General features: G+C 42.1%; 2 protein-coding genes across 8 annotated transcripts in view; one reads left to right on the forward strand and one right to left on the reverse strand.

The window, feature by feature from the left end:
* The window catches only part of LAMB3 (laminin subunit beta 3), a 120,043-nt gene that overhangs the window by 25,202 nt on the left and 76,735 nt on the right, over positions 1 to 18,106 (forward strand). Inside the window, exon 1 of one of the 6 annotated variants that reach the window (XM_069459405.1) lies at positions 17,321 to 17,375. The exons of the other annotated variants lie outside the window; for them this stretch is intronic. The gene's annotated coding sequence lies outside the window, so the exon portion shown is untranslated. Of the gene's footprint in view, positions 1 to 17,320; positions 17,376 to 18,106 lie in introns of those variants that run through there. 6 annotated transcript variants of the gene reach the window in all.
* The window catches only part of HSD11B1 (hydroxysteroid 11-beta dehydrogenase 1), a 39,566-nt gene that overhangs the window by 18,333 nt on the left and 3,127 nt on the right, over positions 1 to 18,106 (reverse strand). The window contains exons 2-5 of one of the 2 annotated variants that reach the window (XM_069459409.1): positions 9,915 to 10,028; positions 9,022 to 9,152; positions 8,130 to 8,241; positions 7,828 to 8,013 (exon numbers count right to left, since the gene is read on the reverse strand). In XM_069459409.1, coding sequence (XP_069315510.1) covers positions 7,828 to 8,013; positions 8,130 to 8,241; positions 9,022 to 9,152; positions 9,915 to 10,002 — 517 coding nt within the window. In that variant the 5' untranslated portion in view covers positions 10,003 to 10,028. Of the gene's footprint in view, positions 1 to 7,827; positions 8,014 to 8,129; positions 8,242 to 9,021; positions 9,153 to 9,914; positions 10,051 to 18,106 lie in introns of both variants that reach the window. The other variant, XM_069459408.1, reaches the window with a different exon arrangement.

Consider the following 18,106-nt stretch of genomic DNA (forward strand, 5'->3'; position numbering starts at 1 on the left):
TTTTAAATGGGATTGCCTTCTTGATTTCTTTTTTAGCTAGTTCATTATTGGTGAATAAAAATGCTACTGATTTTTATACGTTGATTTTGTATCCTGCAACTTTACTAAATTTGTTTATCAGATCTGAGAGTTTTTTGGTGGAATGTTTAGTTTTTTTCCAAATATAAGATCATGTCATGACTTCTTCTTTTCTAATTTGGATGATTTTATTTCTTTCTCTTGCCTGATTGCTCTGGCTAGAACTTCCAGTACTATGTTGAATAGGAATGGTGACAGTGGGCATCCTTGTCTGGTTCTAGTTCTTAGAGAAAGGCTTTTCACCTCTTGCCTATTCAGTATGATACTAGCTGTGGGTTTGTCATATATCTTTTGGACATTTTTGAATCAGGTTGTTTGTTTTTTTTCTTGTTCAGTAGGGTAGTACTTTGAGACCATGTAAATACCCTGTTTCTCATTTAACTTTTAATCACCAGTTTTAACATCCTTTGGTGCTTCCTGGCTGAATTATTACTATGATAGTTACCAAATGGTGATTTCCTGGTTTCATCATTGCTTCTATATTTATTATTTGGCTTTCTCCTTCATGGAAAGGCCTTCTTCTCTCCTGATTAATTTATTCATGTATTTACTTATATCATCATGACTTGCTGTTTCTTATTGTTTGAAATAGGTTACAATCTGTTATTATCATTATTTATTTTAATGTTCCAATGGTCCCAGACTTGGCTAGTGGGATTCCTTTAAAGCTGGACTCTGTGTTCTAGTATGTATACCTATTAGTCTTTGAGTAGTTCTTTACTTATTAGCAAAACAAGATTTTCAGGCTCATCTTATACCTTTCCTGCTGCTGTCCTGGAATCAACCATTTTGCCAAGAAGCCTTGGTTCCTTTTAGTGGAGAATGATATTTAGAAAACAAGAACTAGGCACTAAGTGTGCTCCCAGGTCCTGTCAATGGACAGAACAAGAGACTATATGCATGTATATATAGACACACATATTTGTATTTCTGTTTCTATCCATGTATATTAAAAAATCTTAGTTCATACCCATATCTGCAATTCTAATCCAACACCAGAGGGTTCATTCTAATTTTTTTCATTTTCATATTTGTAACACTGACATCTAGGCCTGGTTTCCATTATCTTCAATATATATTACTTATTTGATTAATGCCTCCTATACGTGATCATTCTTCATTTGCCTCTGCACCCTCTGTGTGGATGCCTTCCTCACTCCATCTGGGTTCTGACACCCTATGCCAAGCTACATGCATACCCTCTGCACCCCATGTTGTGCTGCCCATGGCAGCCCCCTTGCAGGTGCGCCCATTACCTCTCTTAGTTCTGACACCCTGTGCCAGATGCCACACGAATATCCTCTTGGCCCACTTGGGCTCTCTCACCAGGCCAGCACTGCTCCCCACCGTGAGGATGCCCATCTCATCTCTTTCAGTCTCTGATATTCCAAACCTGCTCCCCGACACAAACCTGTCCTGTCCTGCTCAAGTTTGTCAACCTGTGCTGCTACCTTCCTCCCCCATGAAGATGCCTACCTTGCTCAACCCCTCTGAATGGCTTTTAGGTTGAATTATTCAGGGCCAAGGCTGCTAAATGTTTTACAATGCATCAGACAGTCCCATACAATGAAGAATTTTCCCACCCTAAAGGACAACAGTATCCTCATTAAGATGCCCTGACATGAAAGCCTAGAAACAGAAAGAGGATATATGACCATGTGTCTCCAACACAGTCTAAGGAAAGACATGAAATCAGAAATCTAGGTAATAGCAAGCCACTTTGCCATTTATTCATTCAAAAAGAATGTGTTGATTGTTTGCCAAATTTGTGGCTAACAAAAGCCCTGGGGAATCAGAGATGAATGAAAAATGTGCCTTTAAGGAGTGCCCAGCCTAGTCGCTGTGGATGAAATGCTGTATTTTATCAGCTCTGAGAGGCAAGCAGTTGCAAGACACACCATTGTTTTGCATACCAAGAAACAAAAAGCCTGCCAATAGAACTATAACATGAGTCTTATCCTTTGGAGTTTTTATTTTATACTTGTTGATATTAATATTTAGGTTTCTTCTAGTGTTTTTACAACTATAAACAATGCCGTAACAAGTTGGCTTACACTGGAATATGGGCTCCATGCCAGGCACCATGCCTTGGCCTTCTTGCTCACTGCCGTAGCCCTGGCATAGTGCCTGACCCATAGTGGACCCTCAATACATATTTTTTGAATGAATGAATCTGTCTATTTGGGAAGCACTTGTTCAAGTTTATCTGTAGAATAAATTTCTCAGATGTGAAGTTATGCTCTCTCCAGCCATTCGTCTTTCTGAAGTACCTTAAGTGGACTTCTACTCATTGAAATCAATACAGTCAACCCTCCATATCTGTGAGTTCTGCACCCATGGATTCGAACAACTATGGATCAAAAATATTCAGGAAAAAATATTGCACCTGTACAGACTTTTTCCCTTGACATCATTCCCTAAACAATACAGTATAACAACTATTTACATCCATTTACATTATATTAGTTTCCATAAGTAATCTAGAGATGATTTAAAGTATATGGGAGGATATGCATTGGCTATGTGAAAATACTATGCTATCCTATATCAGGGACTTGAGCATCCTCAGATTTTAGTATTCATGGGAGATCCTGGAACCAGTCCTCTAGTGATACCGAGGGACTATGTAGATAAGATTATATTCAAAAGAAGGAAGCACAGCAAGAAGCAAATAATTTCTGAAATAAATTTCTTGTAAAAAATTGTAAATAGAAGGCACGAAGTAATGGAAAAGACAATGCTTCCAACAACTTTTAAAAATATTCCTATGATTATAAAAGTTAAACACACACAATGAACATTTGGAAAATGAAGAAAAGTATGAAGCTGGAAAAAAAAATCATCCATAGTCCTGTAGAAATAATCATGGTAACATTTTGGAGACTTTCCTTCCAGAGGTATAGATATAGGGTATAGATATAGATATAGAGTCCCATTAATTATTTTCCTACAACCAGACACTTAGGTTACTTCTAATGTTTTGCTGTTTTAAAAATCCTACAACAAACGTTCTTATGCCTAAATCTGTGACTAATTTGATGATTATTTCCTTGACAGAGTCTCAGCACTAGATTGGGTAAAATGAAGGAAACATTTTTAGGACTATTGGTATGTATGAGGTATTTCCAAATTGCCTTAGACAAAATGACAAAGACCTAGACTTAAAAAATATATACAAAAATATAAACCAATGAAAATGAATATAAGAACTGTGTCTTTTTCACACCCTAAGTACAGTCATCTCTCAGTATACACAGGGGTTTTGTTCCAGGACCCCCCACCGATACCCAAATCTGTGGGTGCTCAAGCCCTTTATATAAAATGGCCTTTTATTTGCATATAACTTATACACATCCTCCCGTGTACTTTGAATCATCTCTGGATTACTTGTAATACCTAATACAATGCCTACACATCACTTGATTCAATGTAATACTTGGTGCATGGCAAATTCAAGTTTTGCTTTTTGGAACTTTGTGGAATTTTTTTTTCCTAAATAGTTTTGATCCATGCAGAACCCATGGATACAGAGGGCCAACTGTATACTGATCCTATTCTTTTACTTTTTGTTAATAAATCTAAGAGCCAAATTTGAAACTTAAGCACAGCGTCTATGTTGGGTTTAATTTTGACACATTTATATTCTTCTTTCCTTAAAACCTAGTTTTCCATGTGTATAGTTCCAAATAGAATGTATATGTTGTAAGCCTTCTCAAACTCCCTGGTGAGTAACCATAAAGACACAGATGATGGTAGGACCTTGCTATTTTGATCCGCAAGGTGCGCTTGAATGAAGCCCATGGTCGGGCAGGGTTAAGCAGCCTTGATTACTTAAGCTCCACCCAGCTTTTCAAGGGGAGAACGTGGAGCAATAATTGTCATGGATAGCATTATTTTGTTCTCAACTTACACAAAGTGTCACTGTCTTCATCAGAGAGTCCTCCTGCCTTTCAAATCTCCCCCCACTGCCTTCTTTTTGGGTTAGATACAGCCTCAAACTTCCAGATAAATCCAGCAAGCTCTGCCTCAATCCTTCAGGTTTTGCCCAAACAGAATCTCTTAAATTTAGGCAACAATGACTCCTGGAAGTTTCATGTCTGGGTTGTTGATTCATACTCAATGTACCCAAAATACTGCACATTTACATTTTAAAAATAGTGTGAAACTATGCTGTGAATGAGCAAACCAGAAAAAGAATACATTTGAGTAAGATAAAAAAAAAAATCTCTATCTGTATATATGTTGAAAGTTGATCTTTTTAAAAGAAGATTTACTTGCAGAAAAGTGAATAGGTAATTGTGGAGACACCTACGGAGCTTCCAAAGTGAGGTCTGAGCATTCAGAGGTCATTGGCAAGGTTCTTTTATTCCTGTCACTGTATTTTCATTTTGAATATTTAAAGAAACCCAGTCTTTTATTACGTCTAATGTCACTCCAAAATATGCCTTTCATTTTCCTCAATACAGAAAAATTGCCATCCCTACCTATAAATATGCTTACTCAGTGCGTCTAGCATTTGTGTTCTTATTGTTATTGGTAGTATTTGGACTACCCATGATGCCAAGAAAGAGAAATTGAGAGGAAGCAGGATTTTTAAAGGTAAGTCACCCAAATGTAGTGAAGACAAAAGAAGAAACTCTTAAATGGCTCTGGTGAGTACAGAAAGAGACTTCCTGCGAGGTGGGGGGCTCCGCAGATTTTGAGAGGAAAAAGGAGCAGAGGGTGATAGGGCTTGTCCGTGGTTCCTCTGAGGGGTGTAAAGGGTGGGGAAGTGGCAATAGACGCTCTGTTCTAGCTGTCACATGTGTAACTGACACCACCCGCCACAGTGATGCGGTTCACAAAGCCAAAGGGCTCGAAAATGGAATCAGCTTCACTCTTCTCAAAGTGAACCTAAGACAACTTATTTTGACTAATGACAGAGAAACTTTTTCCAGATGTTTTCAAATGTTCTCTGCCCAATCCAGCGATTTCTTTTTTCAGTTAAATTCAAGTATGAATATCTCTGTTTCAGTTTGTTTTGCAAATACCGACTAGGCATTCTCTTGCCATTCTTTCTCCTACCCGACTGTCCCTTGCACCCACTGCCTGATGGAAGGGTTTTAATTTTTGTGATGGACCTTGAATGTGAGAGAGAGTGGGTCTGGTGTGTCGGGGGTGGGGTTCACATGTGGGATGGCCTGGAAGGTATACTTTCTTCTAGTCTTATATGTTTCTTGGCATGGGTGATGTGGGAGAGACTGATAGTTGTTTGTTTATCAATATCAATGTTTTTTTTATAGAAATAGAACTCCTGATTTTTAGCTGGACACCTCACGTCCACTTTGAATAAACACAACCATTGCAGCCAGCTGTGGCAGAAGAGAAGTGTACAACTTTCAAGTTGTATCATTCTTTCTTCATTTTCTTGAACTAGAATTCAGACATCACAGTGAACCACCTTGGACGTGCAGGTATAGATGGCACCCTAAGAATTGTGGTTCTGGGATAGAAGGGTTTCTGGACAGCCTCCTGGGGCAGAACTACCATATCAGCCCTGGACTGCCTACTCCAGGCTGTTTTGTGAGAGAGAAATAAATTTAGATTTGCTTAAGCCATTGTAAATTTGGGCTTTGTTACAGTAGCTGAACTTGTATCCAAACTAGCACTGCAGTGTTAGGAGGGGAGACCAATCAATGTAACTGGATGTTACACGTGCAAGAAACTTAATCAGTAAGTGCCAAAGAAGGTGTTGAAAGGTGGATGGATGTGTACGCTAAGGAGGTTCCCAGAAGCAGAAATACTGTCTCTGTTATTAATAAAGAAGTAACCAAGTCTTTAAAGAGCATATTGGAAGTGTAGGATTTCCACATAATGCAATACCTCGAAATGCATTGGAGATTAAAACAATTGTTTATCACTGTAATTCAATAAACAACTTAATGCATTCCCTAGAAGAAATGATGAAAACTCCATCCCAATACTCCTTGGCTGACCTTAGTATCAATTTGGTGTGTAGCATCCCATGTTTATAAAATCCAGATTTCAAGGAGGAAGGATTAATGAACATGTTTACTGACTGTTTAAAAGAATACATCATAGAACAGCGAATATTCTCAAGTTAGGGAGAGAAAGCAATGTGTCTGTACTTTGCAAGTTCATAGACATGTTTCAAAGCCAAAAGGCTGAACTCTTTCGGCCATCCAAACAATAGCTATCCAAACAAGGGATAGTCGTCCAACTAGATTTCCACCTCTCAGAGTTCATGGAAATTACCAAGTATCATTCAGTAGGTGTAGGAGATACATGGCAACAGTTTATCAGAATTTCATCATGTCCTTGGGCTTTGGAAATAATTCTTATTCCTTCCGAGCACATTTAGATTGCATGAACTTTACAGAAAGTTAAATTCTCCAACCAAAGGTGAAACACATCCTTTGCCTAGAATGAATGTTTTATTTAATCAACTGAAATCATTAAAACCACCTACACCACGACCGATGTGAAGGTTTTGACCAATGCCCTGGAATGGACTGGAGATGTGCCCGGCACCCTCCCACTCAGGATGCATCTGGAAGCTCTCCCCTCCTTTCAGCCCAGAGAGAGTCTGTGTCTGGGGAGGGGTGGGGAGTCTGTGTCATCTGGGAAGCACAGGGGTGCATAGCAATCGCTCTGTTTGGCTGGTGACACAGACACACCACCCCTTTATCCAATCACTACGCAGGCCTGTCCAGGGCCAGAAAGGAGAACTCCTGGCAACATCAATTTGCAAAGTACTTCACAGTTTACAGGGTTCTCTATATTATTTCTTTTTATAGTGACAGGAGCTACATTTAGATGGTTGATTCGATCCTGATGTTTGGACCTTCCAACCACATCATTTTAACTAACTAAACAACAAAGATGTGTAGAACTTCCCTCCTGGATCCATGAAGAAATGGACCCAGGAATCTCCCAAGCTGGAAGCTGTCTGGCTTTTTTACTGGTGATGGCTTCTGATGCTGTCATCATCCAAGGCATTAGGGGCGTCTCTTGACCCCATAGAGAGCTCTGCACGAACATTTCTTTGAACACATTTCCTCCTTACCCAGCTAGTTGATTAAACCGGCCTCTTTATGTAACAAGTTCAGATGCTGGAGAGTGCCTCTAATATTGGCAGGCCTGTTAGTCTGTTTTTGATCTTGTTGTTCATTTTATTTAGACTTAGCTTAACCCACTTATCAGACAAGTGTATGTTAAGGTATTTCACTTCTCAGCTAACTTTACCAACTTACGGCTTTTGGTCACAGAGGAAGCAAAGTCCTTTTTAGCCATCGTGACCAGGTCTGTCTCTTAGGACCAGAACAGGCTATACCCCCAGCAGCCTCTTGACATCGTTTGACCTTCCATTCATAGATCACAAACCAGGCTTCCAGTGGGCACTCTGAACTATGGCTTTTTCTGTGTTACACTCATTTAGGAATTCCGTGGCCCACCTACCTTGACCAAGCCCTCATTTTTTCTGGTTCTGCTAATTCTTAGCAGTGTCTCTTCTACTCAGCATGCATGCCCTCATCAAGCCGACCATCCAAGTCTCTCATTATCTGTATATCTGCCTGTCCGTGAGTATGGGCAATTAACCAGCTTTTGCTTAATATTGCTGTGAGCATTTCAACTTCAGGTTAATATTGTGTTACCTTTCTGCATGGAAACAGATAAAAATCCAGAAACTAGCACCATACCTGGCATTTTTTTGCCCCTACCTTCCACAGTGGTCCCCGTCCCACTCACCAGCGATCGAGGAGATGACTGCAATGCTTCCATTGCTCTGCTTCAGCATGGGCAAGGCAGCTACACTCAGGACCACATAGCTGAGGAAGTTGACCTCCATGCTTTTGCGCACGTGGGGAATATCATCATGAAAAAAATTCAAAGAAGTGTTGGTGATGTGGTTGAGAATGAGCATGTCCAGTCCCCCTGCAAGAGATGGCTGTGTTGAGAGACACCGTCTGGGGTTGATACCGTCTCCCTTCCCCTCCCAAAAGCTCTTGGGTGATCCCTAGGGCAGAGCTCAGGGAGAGAAGCTGCCTCACCCAGGAGCTTTCCTGCTTGGGCAACAAATTGCTCTGCGAAGGTCATGTCTTCCATGGTACCAGCAATGTAGTGTGCTGAGGCCGCTCCAAGCTCCAGGCAGCGGGATACCACCTGCGTGACACAGCAGAAATAGCATCAGCCCTGGCTGTGGACTTTTGGGGACAGTCTCTGAAGTAACGGGGGCTTAAATGAGAGATTGCTCACCGCCCTGTTTAGATATGTGTGTATGTTTATGCACGTGTTGCTAAATACAACCCTTGTGACCATTGTCCTTTGTCTGAAATACTTTCTAGAACATGGTGGGGTTTAAGTGGATAAGTCATCACTGCGCTGGGATTTAAGTCCATGCTTTATGTCCTTGGGTTTCCGTGAATAGATGTTTCCGAAGGCATTATGGGCATGGATGCTGGTTACTCCATGGGTAGCTCTAGGTTTGTGAGTGTTTGTATATCCTTGGGTTTGTAAGTTTACGAGAGGGCATGTGTCTGAGAATCCGCGTGTTATAGAAGGATATGGATTTATGAGGTAAATTAGGTAATAGGTATTTTGATACCCACAAAAATCTCTATATGTCTGTGGTTCCATGTGTAAATTTGCATGACTAGGCATGTCTTTCAGCATATGTAGCCTGAGAATCTTGTGGCTGAATATACACTGTGTATATATATATATATATATATATGAGTGAAGGCTTAGATTTATATGTGGGTGTTTCAGTATTTGAACCTGCATATGAAAGTGCAAGATTAGGCATGTATGTGTGTGTATCTTTGTATGAATGTGCTAGCTTCTGTGTATATGTGAGTATGTAGAGTGTGTGTATATGTGAGCATATATAAGAACACACCTGAGCATATGAAGTGCGTGTGTCTGTGGGCATAGAACCCTCACCTTTTGTAGATTTTCTTTTGACCTCGCTGTCAAAACAACATGCGCTCCCATCCTGGCCAGGTGATAAGCCATCTCTTCTCCGATCCCTTTGCTGGCCCCTGTGACAATCACTCTCTTTCCTTGGAGCATCTCTGGGGAACCCCAAAAGGAAGTGAGGATCATACCCAACTTGGCACCAACTTTCCCTCTCCCTCTCTGGATACGGGCAGCTTCATCTCAGTTTCTAACCTCGAGGGTTACGAGCCCAGGTCAATTTGTCTCAAACTGCGTAAATCAGCGAGAGAGCAGTTCATGTTTTTCATAAACATGCTCTCACGTGGGGGTTTGGCCTGGTTGCTCAAAACCAAGGCTCCCCGCTGTCATTTCTAAAAATCTTCATGGACTGAGATCACAGGACAAGGCCAGAATAGTCGTGGTTCAGCTACAACGCCGGAGTTCCAGACATTTCTGGACTCATCCAATTTTGCTCAATTGAAAGAAAATTGAAAAAGGAACCAAAACACATGTGTTCATAGCGATTCCAGGGATTTCCCCTCACTTCTGTGTAGTCATCAACTCCAGAGTATTTTTTTGCCTCCCACTTCTCAGTCTTTCCGTCAAGCCCAATTATCTGGCTGAGTTGTAAATTTGGGTATTACCCTCATTTTTGTAGGAGATTGGAAATTGCTTTCCATTAAGGGTGCCAAGTAAAACATGGACTATTTGGCAAGCTTTTGGCTATATGATTACCCCTCCCCACCCACCTCCTGCCCACAGCCTCTAGCTGGAGGACATGCAGTCCCACCTCAGGGGACTTTGGGGATCAAGCATACATCTTGACCCTCAGGAACAACACTCCAGCATCCCTTTGTTTTTTAACCTATTCCTCCAAAATGAGACACATTGGTACTTACCTGGTCTGAATTTCTCATTTGCAGAATAGTAGTTGTAGGCCAAGAGGAGCCCCAGAGCGGGAAGGAGATATTTTTTCATAAAAGCCATCAGACAGGGACCTGGCCCGAAGAGCCCTGTAGGACACACAGAGAGAACCTACAGAGCTTTCTACAACCTCCTAGGCAGGCAGCAGCCTCTGAATTGTGACATCAGGGAGGCTGGAGTAGTCTCAGGCAGTGCTAGCCAATTTCCCTGTCAGAGCAGTGATTGGCTTTGGGTGGGATCCCATTCGTCCCTGGCAGCCTGCGTGGTGGATTTCATAATGGACACTGTTTACTCCATTTCATTGAGCAAGAGGAGACTTCCAGATGGCCAAGCTCATGACTGTACAGGACTGGATTCCTGAGCATCCCTAGCCCGAGTCCATCTTCCTCTTAACACCATTTACGTCAGGGATCAATGGTCTTTCAAAAGTGGTTTGTCAAAGGCAGAGAGAGAGAGAGGAGCGTGTGTGGGGCTTCTGGGGGAAATGTGAGTAATAGCAAAGAGAGCTAAATTCAAGCCAAATCTCACTCTCAGTCCTACCCCCAGTCAGAAGCAATTAAAAATAACAGCATAAAGCAGCAAAATAAGCTTAAGAAAAAAATGTGCGCATCTTGGGGGGAAAAAATAGAAGCAAACAAGCCTTGTAAGCCCCACACTCAAATTCAATGAAAAAGTATCACAACGTCAAAGGGAGACTGCAAGCCAGCCAGAACCCAGGTGGGAGGAAACCCAAGACCGGTGCAAGACGCTCAGGCTACTGCAATGGAACGTACGCGTATTACTTTAGCAGAGAATAGAGAAGAAATAACGAGTGTGAGGAAGAAAGGCACCAAGCTATTAAACTGGGTCTTGTAAATGCTATAGAGGAATAAGAAACATGGGGAGGATGCTAGGAAGAGGAGACCTGGGGAGAAAGAAAAAAGAACTAGGACTATTGAAGTGGAACTAGCCCGGGACGCCCACATGTCAGCTAAAAATAGATCTAATAACAGTAAAAGGACCAGGGAGGAGAAACCCCTAGCAATTTAGAATTTATTATCAGGGAAATGTAAAAATAACCACCTCAGTATGTCTGTAGCAAGAATTCATTAAGGAACAATCCTCAAAGGAAGAATTTAAGATGTGTCATTGTTAAGTTTTTCAATTCAAAACCAACCAACCGAATCCTGAAAATTACCCCATCACAAAGCAATCCTGAGTTCTGCAAGTTACCAATAGAGCAGGGAAAAAAATTTAAATGTTATAATGAGCATGAGTGCTTTGGAGGAGGGATAGGAGTTGGGGGTAGAGGGACAGAATTTACACAAGGTTAAGGGAAATTGAGTTATGAGCTGAAGTACAGTATCTGAATTTTCACTTCAGAGTAAGAGAAAATAATTTAAGACTCAGAGGAGATGAAACGATTTGTCAGCGAAGGGCCCCAGTTGTGAAGTCCACTTCCAGAAAACAGTGGAGATTTGAGAACAGTTGAGGGCTGGATAGAGCTCAAAATCCATGGAGGACAGAAATAGAAAAAAGATGAAGTTCAAGTGAAAATTAGATCACATAACTTCAGAACTGTAAGATATATCTGTATAACTTCATAAAGGCCTTTATGCTGCTAAGTTACGTTACAGATTGGACTCCACTCTCATCCCTAGAGGGAAGGAAGTATAAAGTTTATTTGCTTAATCCTATACTATTCAGAGTAAAATTACAGAAAACCATGAACATCTGCTTTAAAATATGATGATGCCGAAATGATAGAAAGATGGGCAGACGAGGGAAGTTTATTGTCTGATGAAAAAAGAAATAAAGAATTTTAAAGTGCACGACAGAAATCATACATTTAAAGAAAGCAGAAATAACAATGAGTAAGATAACTGCAGGGTAGCAGAACACAAGACAAACGCGTCAACAATTGCTGATTGTTGGCTCCATTAAAAAATGAAGTCCAACATTGTGCGGCCTCAAAAGACACATTTAATCCCAAAGACACAAACAGATTAATAATTAGATGACCTAATAGCTGTGATGCCGGAAAGTAAGGATATAGAAACAGCATCCAATGAAGTGATTTTCATGGAATGAGATAACATAATTGCTGCATAAAGTGACTGATGAGAAACAGGGACACTGTGTAATGGTAGGTGATATGTTGTCTTAGCATTTTTCAAACTTTCTGTTCTCAGGACCCTTTTACACGCAATAATCATTGAGGACCTTAAAGAACTTTTGCATGTGTACTTTTTACCTATTGCTATTGGTGCATTAGAGATTAAGGCTGAGGATTTTTTTTTTTTTTAACTCAGGAATAGATAAGCATACATTCCACTGGCAGTCAGGGCAATGTCATTAGAATACACCCTGTAGCCTCTGGAAAAGTCAGAGAATGTTACAGTATGATTACGAAAATAGTCATACTTTCACCTTCCCAAGAGGGTCTGGGGACCCATGGGACTGCACTTTAACCACATTATGTAATAAACACCGAATCCATTGTGTGTCTTTACATGGCTGGTTCTCTCATTAGCTTGTAAGCTCCCAGAGGATGTGGATTATGTCTTTTTCATCTTTGTTTCTCTCCATTCCCGCCAGCCTTGCTCCACAATAGGCGTTCAATAAACTTTTGCTGTTTAATGTTTTTGAGACGCTGCAGCAATGAGAAAATTGCCGTCTTCTTGGAGCCTGACTTAATCCAGGGAAATCACTGGGATTCATCATTCTGGTCAGAGCACATCAATCCCACCCCCTAAATCCTCTTCCCAGGGTGCTCATCAAATTAAAAAGATAATAATAAATAAAGACAAAAGGAAATACAATCATTTCAATCAGCATTTGTTTCAAGTCAGATTTACCCTGATGCGGTCAAGTACTGTTCCCTGCCACAGCAAGGAGGCTAGCTGGTTGCTCCACTCCCGGCTGCCCCTCCTTTGTAATGCACTGACCATCAACCTTCTAGAACAAGCTTTCAGCAAATACCTTCCACACGACCTGGCACGTTTCAGATGCCCACCCAGAATGTGCTCCTCGCAGGTGGAGGTGCCTGCCGGAGCCCAGCCAGGAATTCTCTCTGATTTGATCATTGCCACTTGATTAAATAGGGTCGAGAACAAGCAACAGGGTGAGAAGGACGTAGGGGTTAGATGGATGAGAAAGAGAAAGGGACTGGGGGACCGTCCAGATCTGGGAGGACCGACAGGAGATGGCAAAAGCGGGAACAGGAGCAGCCAGAGGGGAATTTCCATGCATTTGGCATAAAATATCCATCACGAAAGAACACCTGTTATCTCTAAGGCAGCAGCTGTAGTGCTTTTCATGACTGCTTGGTAGCTTTGTTAAGAAAGTGGCCTCTTCTGAAAATGAATCCTGCCAGGGGCACCGTGGGCACAGCTCAGAGTAAAAAGTGGGTGAACGCCGTGGGTTCAGAGGTTCTGCCTTCCCTGGGAGAGTAACAACACAACCTTGAAACAGGAAAGGATCTTAGCATTACGTAAGAATGCATAAAATTCTCTTTCTCTCCACTCCCACCCCAGCTCCTCAGGTCTGATTTTAGGAACTCCTAAGTCTGTGCCGCAGCTGCCAAAATCTGCTCCCTGCTACAGAAACGACTATAATTTTCTATAATTTTATGCAATAACAGATATTCTCCTCCTCCCCTTCCTCCAATTCTTCCCCTCCCCCAGCACCGAGTTGGGTTCCAGGAGTGCAGCGGGGAGAGGGACGGGTTGGTGTGCAGAACATTCCATGCCGAGGAAGCCGTGTGAAAAACTAGAAGGAGGCGTGAAAGAGAATGGCATGTTTGGGAAACTGCGAACGGTTCCATATGGCTGGATCCCTGAATTTTACAAGGTGGGGGTTCCACGGTGAGAAATAAGCTTGGAGAAATAAGCAGGGCCCACACCTTTGAGGCCCTTGTGTGGCCCCTGCTCGAGTCTGCAGTTCTGGCCTTTTATTTCCACTCGTGAAGCCTCTGCATCCCCATCCCAGAACTCTGCTTGTCTACTGGCCCTCTGTGTCCCCTCATTCCCTTCTGTAGAAAATTCTGGATCATCTGTAGCCTTTATGCTCAGCGATCCAGCCCCATTCCTTCCATCAACACTACCCTCCCTGCCCAGCGGCACTGGGTGTGGCCTTGTCCCTGAGGGTTTGCAGCCCCTGGAGCCAAGCCCAGCATTGTTACCATCAGGCCCCTCCCATACCCAGAGGAATCTTTCTACTGTGCCTTCCTCTCTTTGGTTCTGTTTACACTCACCTGACTTCTCAGTGTCACCTGCCACTTCTACCTCTGCTCCTGGCCCGAAACATCCCCTTCCCTTGGCTTCTGTCAGTTCACTCCCCGTTTCCATCTCCAGCCCTAGGCAACCAATAATCTATTTTCTGTATGTAGACTTGCCTTTCCTGGGCATTCTATGTTAGCGGAACCACACAATATGTGCTCTTTTGTGTCTGACTTCTTTCACTTAGCATAATGGTTTTGAGATTCTTCCACATTGTAGCATGTGTCCCTGATTGCCAAATCAATTCCATCGTGCTACATTTAGTTTATCCATTCACCATTCACAAACATTTGGAATTTTCCCCCTTTGGGCTGTTATAAATAATGCTGCAATGAACATCGGTGCGAAAGTCTTTGTGTGGACATAGGTTGTTGTTTCTCTTGGGTATATACCCAGGAGTGGCCTTGCTGGGTTGTATGGTAAATTTATGTTTAACTTTTTAAGAAACTGCCAAGCCGTTCTCCAATGACTTTGTTATTTTTACTCATCATTTCCCAGTGACTTCTATTTCAATCAGTGGCTTTACCATCCATCTAATTAATAATCTAGAACCCTAGATCACACGGACGTTTGAGGGTCGGGCGAAAGAGGGGGGCCAGCAGAGGAGAACAAGAAAGAGCTGGGAGCAGGAGGACCAGAGGGAACATGGAACCTGAGGAGGACCCGTCTCGGTGAGGTCAGGGAGGGTGAGAAGTGGCGAGAACACATGGGACCTGGCCTAAAGGGATCACTGGAGACGAAGCCAGAGGGTTCTGCAGGGGCCACAAGGGCACTGCCATGGGTGGCAGAGTGAAGGGACAGTGTTTAATGGAGCATGAGGACATCCTTCTGAGAAGCACTCAGGTCTGAAGCAGGGTTTTGATTTGGGGAACAGGAATGAGTTGAGTTTTCATTCACATGTTTTTGAGCATGTCCTCTGTGCCAGGCACTGTTGGGCTGAGTATCATTTCTGCTTGTGGGAAGGAGCCAGTAGAGCCTGAGGATGGAATCACGGGGTGGGGGCATGATTTATGATTTAGGAAGTCCGATTGAATAAAGAAAGGGTGGGTGGGTCTGGAACCCTTGCCTTCTGCTTCCCAGTGCAGTGAGCTTTTTAGTCTGGCTCGTTTCCTGCCTTCCATTTCTGGAAGGTGGATAAACGAGGCTTCCCATCTATCCATACCTCCTGGGGGAAAGCGAGGAAGAGGAAGGTGGGGACTCAAATTCCTCAAGTGTTTCCTGTTTTTCTTTCTCAGTTTTGGCCACAATATCTACCTCTCGTTCTCATTTCTGCCTTGTCTTGCTCCCTCCTGTTCTTTATAGATGCACACCTTAAGGCAAGACAGTTTTCCCAGGTTTCGCTTTCCATTTTAGGTCCGATGGGCGAGTTCATGAAGTTTAAAGGCTTGGAAACAGCCCCCCAAAATGACCTACTAGAGAACCCAAGGAGAATTTCTAGGTTTAAGATGCTTAGCGTTGTAACAGGCTTCTGCCAGCAGAGGGAGCCCCAGGGTTGGGAGAGAGAGCTCAGACTGCAGCCGTTTAAACCCAGAGATGGGGACTTCATTTCTGGCGATGTTGTCAGCAGTCCAGAGGGATTTACGGGTTAAGTTAAAATAAAAGAGGATGCAAGAGGGAAGGAAGGCGAAAGATAGATTCGTGATACACTGACATATACACAGAAACATTTACACACACATAAAATACTTATAACCCAATTCCCTCGACCCTCCCTACACACATTCCCAATTTCTGCTCTAGTGCAGTGGTTCCCAAACCTCCCCGGAACTAAGGGCAGATTATTAGACACCACGAAGGACTGTTAAGTGAGGCTTATTAAGGGTGAGACCCAGGAAGTTGCATTTGTACAAAAATTCTTTGCTTGGCCAAACTTTTAGGCTCCTGAACCTTCTCCTATGCCCATCGGTGCACTTCCTTATAAAATCTAGTTTTAGCAAAGAATCTGCTATGTCAGTTTAGCAAGACCCCCCATTTTTAATATCTTACCACCCACACTATCTCATCAGGTTCCTCCTCCTCCACCATCCCCCAAATGATGTCTGGTCTCCCAGGCCTGCTTTCGGGAAGAACGCCAACCCCCTAACCCTCACCCCTGAGGTTTCCTCTCAGTAATTTTCCATCCACCAATCACCATCCTGCCCTTTGGCTATAAATTCTCACTTGCCCAGGATGTATTTGGAATCAAGCCCAGTTCCATACTGAGGTCTCTTTTTGCCTATTGCAATAGCCCTGAACAAAATCTGTTTTTACCACTTTAGCTGCTATCCAGCTCTCATTTTCTTTGACACTCCCTGGGTCATTCTGAAGTGACCTGTGGGCAGATTGGTGAACTTCTGCTTTAGGTAATTAGGTAAATATTTTTAACAATAGTTTGGGGCTTTGTTTTTTGGTTTTTTTGTTTTTTTTTTTTTTTTTACAATGTGCACAAACACTCATTCCCTTCCTTCTAGATTCCTAATATTATAATATCACAACATTAATTAAACCAATAGTCAGTGTTCATATTATTCTGACTAATTGTTTACAGCTGAGCAATATATGCAATACCATGATTGCATTTCTTTTCTTCTATTCTTTGTTTAAATCCTGGGAGTTAATAATCACCTTGGTTTTTTTCTTGTTTGTTTGCTTTCTTAGTTGTCCATGTTCTCCAAACCCTCTGACAAGAACTATAAAACTCAAATGAATAGGTCAAATTAATTGGATGATCTATCATTTCCTTTATTTTTTTTCTTGGAGACCTCACTCCTTAAACCCTTGGTCCTCCTGTTCCAATCTGGCCTAGGATCTTGATAGGCCAGTATCTGGGAACATCCTGTTGCCGTTACCTGGGAACTCCTATTTTTCTCTTTCTTGGTTTACTTCCTCACGTACGGTAGGGAAATTTTTTCGAACCCTTGCGTACAGGAGTGATATTTCACATTTTTAACATCTTTACGAGGGCATTAATCCATCAGACCCTGGCCACATAAAAACCAGTGTGGCAGTTCCGGTCACTTCTTATCTCCTTGTCCTTATGTTACCTTCTCCTTGATTGTTTTTTGGCTGGGTAAGGATTTCTAGATTGGAGATTATTTTTTGTCTCAGAATTGTAAGACGTTTCTGTATTGCCTTTCGGTTTCTAGCTTCCTGTGTTGACACTGAAAAGTCCAGTTGTGTTCAGATTTCTGACCCTTGGTGAGTGAACTGTTTTTCTCTCTCTAGAATTTTTGGGATCATTTTATTCCTGGGGGTCTAAAATTTCCAATAATGTGCTTTGATGAGAGGTTTTTATTTGGTTGGTTTGTTTATTGTTTGTGTTGGGCATCCCTTGGGCCCGTTCAATGTGGACATTTAAATCTTTTCTTTTGGAAAATTTTGTAGAAATTATTTTTTGGTTATTTTATTCCTTTTCATTCTCTCTGTGCCTTCTTTTTGGAATTCTTATTAGAAGATGTCAGAGATCCTAGACCTGATCTTTTAAGTTTATCTTTTCATGTCTTATTTTTTATCTCTTTCCCTTTTTAGCCTACTTTCTGGGAGATTTTCTCAATTTTATCTTCCAGTGTTTCATTTTAATTTTTGAATTTCCTGTTGTATTCTTATTTTAAAGAGCTAGTTCTTCTTCTCTGTACTTTTTAAAAAATTGGCTTCTTGATTTTTATTCATGGATATGCTATTTTGCCTTATCTCTGGGGGGATATTGATGTTGCTGTGGCTGTCGCCGTTGATGTTTCCTTCTGCTTTCTGGCGACGCTTGGAGTCCGTTCCTTGGCTGTTGGAAGCCTTGCGTACGAGGGCAGGGCTTGTCCAGTTTTGGACTCCACTGTAGAATCATCCAGAAGGCACCTGGCAGTTTCATTGGGGGACCCCCAAATATCAGTGTCTGTAGTATTTGGTTGGGTCCTTTCTACAGGGAAGAATTCTTA

Source organism: Eulemur rufifrons, chromosome 27 (assembly GCF_041146395.1).
Source record: "Eulemur rufifrons isolate Redbay chromosome 27, OSU_ERuf_1, whole genome shotgun sequence".
NCBI classification, from domain to species: domain Eukaryota; kingdom Metazoa; phylum Chordata; class Mammalia; order Primates; family Lemuridae; genus Eulemur; species Eulemur rufifrons.